The 8,721-nt window shown below is 49.2% G+C and overlaps 1 protein-coding gene across 2 annotated transcripts in view; it reads right to left on the minus strand.

Moving 5' to 3' along the window:
- The window catches only part of LOC125432965 (peroxidasin homolog), a 51,251-nt gene that overhangs the window by 41,918 nt on the left and 612 nt on the right, over positions 1-8,721 (minus strand). For both annotated transcript variants that reach the window (XM_048497167.1, XM_048497168.1), the window contains exons 2-3: positions 7,520-7,792; positions 4,154-4,270 (exon numbers count right to left, since the gene is read on the minus strand). In XM_048497167.1, the coding sequence (XP_048353124.1) occupies positions 4,154-4,270; positions 7,520-7,792 (390 nt within the window). The remainder of the gene's footprint in view (positions 1-4,153; positions 4,271-7,519; positions 7,793-8,721) is intronic.

Consider the following 8,721-nt stretch of genomic DNA (forward strand, 5'->3'; position numbering starts at 1 on the left):
GCCATTGAAATCCACAAGCACGTGGACAATTTCAACAGAAAGGAAGAAACCATGAAAATGAACAAAATTTGGCTACCAGTACTGAAAAACACTAGAATCAAGACTGTGACTAATGAACACCACACAGACAAAGGATGTCTCTAGGCCATAAGCAAAGGGATCAAAAGGCCAGGCTAATACAATACAGATGCCCTCATTAATTGATTATGCTATCTTCATGGTTACTCACATGCTAAATGGGTGGATCCCACCCAACACATACAAATCAAGCTTGCTAATTGCACCCTTTACACTTGTTAACTGGCAAATGGTTCTTTCTCCCACCCTGGACATTCCACAGGTATATATATTCCACTTGCTTTACTACCATCAGATCCTCTGAAGATGCCAGCCACAGATGCAGGTGAAACGTCAGGAGAGAATGCTGCTAGAACACGGCCATACAGCCCGGAAACCACACAGCACCCCAAGATGTAGAGTGTTTTCTACACTGCGCATTGGACAGAAACACGTCTTACTTTGACATGCTTCTGAAGTGCGACCGCACTTGGAGTACTGTGTTCAGTTCTGGTCACCACATCTCAAAAAGGATATCGAACAGATAGAAAAAGTGCAGAGAAGGGCAACGAGGATGATTGAGGGACTGGAGCACCTTCCTTATGAGGAGAGGCTGCAGCGTTTGGGACTCTTTAGTTTGGAGAGGAGACGTCTGAGGGGGGAGATGATTGAAGTCTATAAAATTATGCATGGGGTAGAAAATGTCGACAGAGATAAATTTTTCTCTCTTTCTCACAATACTAGAACCAGGGGGCATTCATTGAAAATGCTGGGGGGAAGAATTAGGACTAATAAAAGGAAACACTTCTTCACGCAATGTGTGATTGGTGTTTGGAATACGCTGCCACAGGAGGTGGTGATGGCCACTAACCTGGATAGCTTTAAAAGGGGCTTGGACAGATTTATGGAGGAGAAGTCGATGTATGGCTACCAATCTTGATCCTCTTTGATCTGAGATTGCAAATGCCTTAGCAGACCAGGTGCTCGGGAGCAGCAGCAGCAGCAGCAGCAGCAGCAGAAGGCCATTGCTTTCACCTCCTGCAGGTGAGCCCCCAAAGGCACCTGGTGGGCCACTGCGAGTAGCAGAGTGCTGGACTAGATGGACTCTGGTCTGATCCAGCAGGCTCTTTCTTATGTTCTTATGTTCTTATAAGAAAAACAAAATGAACTTAGCTAGTTGGTCACTTACTTTAGTTCCCCAGTCACCGTGCCTTTGGTTATATTCTTCTCCAGCGTGTTTATGTTTTATTTGCTCTGTGTCAGCTGTGTTGTTGTGTTCTTCCCTCCTCTGTTGGTAGCCTCTTGTAATTACACTTTTGACATTACAGGTATTCACTAATGATATTGCAGCCTATAGTGTGGCAGGCTTAATCCTTTTTGCGGTGCTTCTGAAGAGGCCAGCCATAGACGCGGGGAAACGTTAGCACCAAAAACTACCAGATCATGGCCACATGGCCCGGAAAACCCACAACAGCCAGTTGATTCCGGCCGTGAAAAAAGAGTTTGGATTTATACCCCACCTTTCTCTCTTGTAAGGTGACTCAAGGTGGTTTACGAGCTCCATTCCCCTCCTCTCCCCATAACAGACACCTTGTGAGGCCGGTGGGGCTGAGAGAGTTCTGAGAGAACTGTGACTAGCCCAAGGTCACCCAGCAGGAATGCAGGAATGTGGAAACACATCTGGTTCACCAGATAAGCCTCTGCCACTTAGGTGGAGGAGTGGGGAATCAAACCCGGTTCTCCAGATTAGAGTCCACCTGCTGTAAACCACCGCACCTTGCTGGCTCTCAACAATACAAAATACATTTTCGTCGAATGGACTTAAAAAAAATAGCATGTTGCTTGTTTCCTACCCAAACCCCTGAACTATGGGAGGAAATCCAGGGGTCTTCCAGACCACGGCCACACAGCCCGGAAAGCCCACAACAACCAGTTGAGTCCGACCATGAAAGCCTTCAACAATACCAATGGGTTGTGCCCAGTGGTGGGATCTAAAAATTTTAGTAACAGGTTCCCACGGTGGTGGGATTCAAACTGTGGCGTAGCGCCAATGGGGCTGGGCGGGGCACGACGGGGGTGTGGCCGGGCATTCCTGGGCTGCGCATTCCTTGGGGGGGAAACGAATGCACGCAGGTGCAGGCTGCCACGCACGCCGGTGCACCTCCTGCTAGACTGCTTCAAGTTCTGCGAGCTACTGCTGAGAGGAGGGGCGTCACTAAGGCAAAAATCACGTGGCAAAATCACCCATTAGTAACCCCCTCTCGGCACACACAAATAATTAGTAACCTACTCTCGGGAACCTGTGAGAACCTGCTGGATCTCACCTCTGGTTGTGCCCCTTCAGATAGCAGAAGGAAGACAGAGGAAAAGTCCATCTGAGAACGCGTCCCTATGATTTGTTTTGCTAGTGTGAGACTTTGGATGTGAAAACAGCTGGAATCCTTCACTTGCCACCCAAAGTCTGTTCCAGCACCTCAGTATTCCCTGCTGCCTCGTTGCTATCGGTGTGTGGCAAGAAGGCCAGCTAGGAAGCAATCGGCTAAGAATGTGTGCTGAACAATTTGATTCCTCGGATGAGTCAGCAAATAAATTGGACCGAGGCCTCCTTTTTCTAACAAATTCAAGGACAAGGGAGGGAGGCCGACAATAGCTAGAAGCAGGCGTTCAACTATTCCATTGCTAGCTTTAAATTTTGTCTTGCCTTTTGAAAACTTGGAGTCAGCTCCTTTGTAAGGAATGGAATCAAGTCCTGGAGCCAAACACTGATTCCTCCCGAGAAGCCGAAAACCAATTAAGCTTCAGTAACAACTCTGGTACTTGTGCTTTGCAGAGCCAAATTATCCTTCTGGACTTTTAAACACAGTATTCATTTGCACAATGTAAGTGGTTTGCTTCAGGCTTCCTGTTCTCTTGGATACTGTTTTCCAAATGGGACCTGTTTGGACAGAGTTCCAAGGTTACGGTGGCTACCTAGGAAGATGATGGTGTGCCAGAGAAAACTCAGAAGAGGTTAGGGTTGCCAACTGAAGGGAAATTCCTGGAGATTTGGGGATGGAGCTTGGGGAACGGGAGGGGAGGGTAGAAGGAGGAGGAGGAGGAGAAGGAGAAGGAGAAGAAGATTTATGGAGGAGAAGACAGATTTATGGACAGATTTATGGAGGAGAAGTCGATTTATGGCTACCAATCTTGATCCTCTTTGATCTGAGATTGCAAATGCCTTAGCAGACCAGGTGCTCGGGAGTAGCAGCAGCAGAAGGCCATTGCTTTCACATCCTGCAGGTGAGCTCCCAAAGGCACCTGGTGGGCCCACTGCGAGTAGCAGAGAGCAGGACTAGATGGACTCTGGTCTGATCCAGCAGGCTCGTTCTTATGTTCTAAGAAGGAGAAGAAGAAGAGGAGGAGGAGGAGGAGGAGGAGGAGATTGGGCTTATATCCCCCCTTTCGCTCCTGTAAGGAGACTCGGGCTTAAGATCTCCTTTCCCATCCCCCCCCACAGCAACAAACACCCTGTGAGATAGGTGGGGCTGAGAGAGCTCTGAAGAACTGTGACTAGCCCATGGTCACCCAGCTGGCATGTGTTGGAGTGCACAAGCTAATTTGGTTCACCAGATAAGCCTCCACAGCTCAAGTGGCAGAGCAGGGGATAAAACCTGGTGCACCTGCTCTTAACCACTACACCATACTGGCTGGAAGGGACATCAGTGGGGTATAATGTCAGAGGCCATTTCTGCATGGCCAGATTTGCGAGACTGCATCTATGCTAGCCCTGCATCCATGCTAGCAAAGTGATGCTAGACAAAAGATGGAAGAAAACCCCCACCCCAAAAAATGCGGCAGGCAACCTCCCCAAATGGAGACTGAACAGAAAGAACAAGGAAACGGTGGGCAGGCAAAATGGCGGATCGGCTTAGGTAGGACACTTCCCAATGGGGGAATCCCGGTGCGAACAAAAAACAATGGGAAGGAAAGAGCTACGGGGTAAGTAGCGTTTGCATAAATGGCCCTCTGTTTCTGAGTGGATGGAGCACATTTCTGCATCAAGCATAAAGCACAGTGCAATTTTGCAATGCATCACAGAAGATAACCAGGAAAATACCTGCTCGTGTCCAGGTGATAACAGGCGAAGGATGACCCTCAGCAGAGCAAGAGAAGTCCACGCTTTGGCCCTCGGTCACAGTCTGGTCAGTGGGGACCACTGAAAATTTTGGAGTATCTACAGTGGAAGAGGAAGCCACAGATTTCAGAACATGTAGAGAACAGCAAATCTCTTTCCACTTGCTAGAAAGGCCCTGGCTGTGGTTGAGCCCAGCCAGACTTTCTTGGGACCAAAGACCACAAGAAACTCTTCACTAGAAGAATAAGAATAAGAATAAGAATAAGAATAAGAATAAGAATAAGAATAAGAATAAGAATAAGAAGAAGAAGAAGAAGAAGAAGAAGAAGAAGAAGAAGAAGAAGAAGAATAAGAAGAAGAATAAGAATAAGAATAAGAATAAGAATAAGAATAAGAATAAGAATAAGAATAATAATAATAATAATAATAATAATAATAATAATAATAATAAGAAGAGAGGAAGAGAGAGAAGAGAAGAAGAGAAGAGAAGAGAGAAGGAGGGAGGAGGAGGGAGGGAGGAGGGAGGGAGGAGGAGGAGAGAAGAGTTTGGATTTATATCCCCCACTTTCTCTCCTGTGAGGAGACTCAAAGGGGCTAACAAACTCCTTTCCCTTCCCCCCCTCACAACAAACACCCCTGTGAGGTGGGTGGGAGCTTCAACAGAGAAGGCTCTGAAAAGGAAACTGTGACTAGCCCAAAGGTCCCACTTAGCTAGGCGTGTGTGGCTAGAGTGTCACCCAGAGCTAAATCTAGAATTCCCCAGATCTCAAAAGCCTGCCTCCCACAGCTCAGAAGCTGACAGAAGGCCAGGGGGGGGAATCAAACCTTTCTGGTTCCTCTCAGATTAGAGATACCACGGAAGTTCTTAGCCTCCCTCATACGCCCACTAAGACTGATTGGGAGAAGTGTCCGTCGAGGGACAGAACGGGAGAGAAAGGCCCACAGATTACAGCACTCAGCCCGCTTAAAACAAAACTGAAAAACACACACAACCTTTCTAAATAAAAAGAAATGTGTAGTAGCAGTAACAGAACAGTACAAAACTGGAACATCTGAAACGTGAAGTGGCAAGGAACAGACTGCAGGTAACAACAGAAGAAAATATTCAGAGCCAATGAAAATAGTAAGATTAGAGACCACTGAAACATCAGCCTGAAATGCCACAGAATAAAATCTAAGATAAAACAGAGAGGAGGAAAACAGAAAGGTTACGAGAGTCATCCCCCCAAAAAGTGTGGGAAAATCTTCACGGGTCTCCCAAGGGCCAAGAGTGAAGGGACAAGATCTAGGCCAGTGATGGCGAACCTTTTTGAGACCGAGGGCCCAAATTGCAACCCAAACCCCACTTATTTATGTACATAGAAGTGCCAACGCGGCAATTTAACCTGAATGCTGAGGTTTTAGTTTAGAAAAAAACAGTTGGCTCCCTCTTCCCCGCCCCACCCACCATTCCCGAGGCAGGGGCCAGCCTGCCTCTAGCCTCCAGCAGAATCCCGTGCACCGCTCTGTGCCTCCTCTAGCATCTCTGCCTCCTCTAAGCCCCTTGGGCAGCATGCCGCTGCTGTACAGGCACCAGGAGCCCGCTAGCAAGTCCCTTCCTGCACTCACTTGCCCAGTGCATGCCGCAGTAGCTCTCAGTGGCCCAGACCAGCCTAGATGTGTGTATGTGTGTGTGTGGGGGGTGATTTTCTGCTCCCCACATGATGAACTCTGTGTCTTGGCGGTGCCCACAGGGAGAGGGGCTCCCTGAAGTGCCACCTCTGGCACCCGATGCCTATGGGTTAGCCATCATCTGCTGAGTCTAGGTTCAGGGGAGCTCCAATTACCTTGGGGCACTTTCCCCCACTCACCCCTGATCCACCCTATGCATACCTTAGCCTTGGCATCCCAAGCCTTGTCATCCGGTGTCCCTGACGGCCCAGCGCTTTATCCAGAAATGTAAACCCTTTGCAAGAGGCGCCAGGGGATGCGCTTAGCAGCGGATGGGAAGTAGCTGACAGCTTGCCCAGCAGCGTTAGAGGCGGCTGCGCTGTGCATACACCCTCTCATGGGGAGTGCCGGGGGGGACCCAGCGCTACTCTCTCCTCAAGTAGCCGGGGCTTACTTAAGGTGCAGAAGTGGGAAAGGCCCTCCTGACTCCTACTGAAAAGAATCAGGAAGTGCTCACCGAAGGCTGGAGTTTCAGTTGCAGAGGCTGGTTCAAGCCGGTGTCAAAGCAGCATTGCCAGAAGCTGTGCAGCAGCCAGTAAAAAAGCTCTGGGAGGCTGGGACTGGGACTGGCCCACGGCGTTGCACGTGGCATTATGTGTCACTAATGAGGGAAAACTGCGGAGTGACACAGGGTAAAGCTCTAGCAGTCACTGGAAACTCCTATGGCGGTGGTGGCCCGAACCTTTTCGAGACCGAGTGCCCAAATTGCAACCCAAAACCCACTTATTTATGCATAGAAAGTGCCAGCGGCGGCAATTTAACCTGAATGCTGAGGTTTTGGAGTTTTAGAAAAAAACAGTTGGCTCCCCTCTTCCCCCGCTTCCACCCGAGACCAACCGCACGGCAATTCGGCACAGACCTAAGATACCAGAGGTTTTAGTTTAGAAAAAAACAGTTGGCTCCCTCTTCCCCCGCCCCACCCGGGCCAACACGGCAATTCAACCTGAATACTGAGGTTTTAGTTTAGAAAAACACGGTTGGCTCCGAGGCGTGCGTTACTCGGAAGTAAGCTTGATGGTAGTCGGTGGCTTTGCTTTGAAGCAACTGTGCAACTCTTCCAGCGGGCGAACCACGACCCTAGGAGGGTTTACTCAGAAGCAAGCCCCATTGCCAGCAGCCGGAAGCTTACTCGAGGTAAAGGATCAGCGCTGTAGTACTTTGCATGAAAATCAGTGGGGTTTAACAGCACTTAACAGGGTTGCCTACGCTGCTTCCCCAAAACTAGGTCTTAGGTTTAATGCTAATAATCGAGCCTAGCGGCCCAGCCCAGCCTAAATGTGTGTGTGTTATTGTGTGGGGTGGGGTGGCGAATCTGTTTTTGCATGCCATAGGTTAGCCAGCACTGCTCTATGGTAAAATCATAGAGCTTTTAGTGATTCCTAGACTTACTCCCTGTGACTTCTGGGTTTCCCCCAGAAGTGACGCAATGGCATATGTGATATGTGATAAAAATTCTCCTGCTACCACGTGGAGAGGTGGCAGGTGATTGGACCCAGGGGCAGGGGATCCCATGCCCTATCTGGGAGGCTGGAAAGGATCCCTAAACGTTAGCAAACCTTTCCTGACTAGATCTTCCTGAAGCTGGCCTCACACGGCACTCTACCCACATGCAGGCATCCATGTTTTTTAGGGGGTCACCTTGTACAATGACATTCGCCGTCGCCTGGATGGACCCCTCGCTGTTACTGGCGTTGCAGCTGTATTGCCCCTGGTCTGAGAAGGTGACGTTCTGGATGTAGAGACCCCCGGAGCTGGTGATGGTGAAGCGGGAGTCTTGTGGCAGCGGGGACCCTGAGCTCAGCCTCCAGACGATGCGCGGCTGGGGGTGTCCCGACACCCCGCATTCCAAGGTGACGCTTTGCCCGACCAACACTTCCGTGTTCTGGGGCTGGATGACAAAGCTGGGCTTGGCTGAAAGCGAAATCGAAAGACGCAGGCGTGTCACCTGATCCATAATCTCAGGCATTTATAGGTAGTACTTTAGAGACATGTTGGACAAGACACAGGTAGACGGCTGAGAGGGGATATGATTGGAGTCTATACAATTATGCATGGGGTAGAAAATGTTGACAGAGAGAAATTTCTCTCTCTTTCTCACAATACTAGAACCAGGGGACATCCATTGAAAATGCTGGGGGGAAGAATTCGGACTTATAAAAGGAAACACTTCTTCACGCAATGTGCGATTGGTGTTTGGAATATGCTGCCACAGGAGGTGGTGATGGCCACTCACCTGGATAGCTTTAAAAAAGGCTTGGACAGATTTATGGAGGAGAAGTCGATCTATGGCTACCAATCTTGATCCTCCTTGATCTCAGATTGCAAATGCCTTAGCAGACCAGGTGCTCGGGAGCAGCAGCTGCAGAAGGCCATTGCTTTCACCTCCTGCAGGTGAGCTCCCAAAGGCACCTGGTGGGCCACTGCGAGTAGCAGAGAGCTGGACTAGATGGACTCTGGTCTGATCCAGCAGGCTAGTTCTTATGTTCTAGATTAACCCATTTCCCATTTTCAAAACCCCCCACAAAAAACAGTGCTGGGGGGCCCTGAATTTGGATCAAGGCCATAGTATGGGATTGGGGAGGTTAACCTGTTCCCACTGCACACTCCCCCAGATTCAAACATCTTTCCAGAGCAGCTGTTTGGACTTTTGAGAGAAACAAGTTGCCAGGGTGTGGCCTCACCCTCTTTCTCAATGCGAGAGTTTATTTAGCTCTTCTAGATCCCTGTGCACTTTGCAAATCGAGGGATCTTCTATAGACATTCCTCAACTTCTAGCAGTGAGGCAAATACCAAGTTAAAGATCGCAGTGGCGTATCTAAGGTGTGGCAGGTATGGCATAT

Source organism: Sphaerodactylus townsendi, linkage group LG05 (assembly GCF_021028975.2).
Source record: "Sphaerodactylus townsendi isolate TG3544 linkage group LG05, MPM_Stown_v2.3, whole genome shotgun sequence".
Classification (NCBI taxonomy): domain Eukaryota; kingdom Metazoa; phylum Chordata; class Lepidosauria; order Squamata; family Sphaerodactylidae; genus Sphaerodactylus; species Sphaerodactylus townsendi.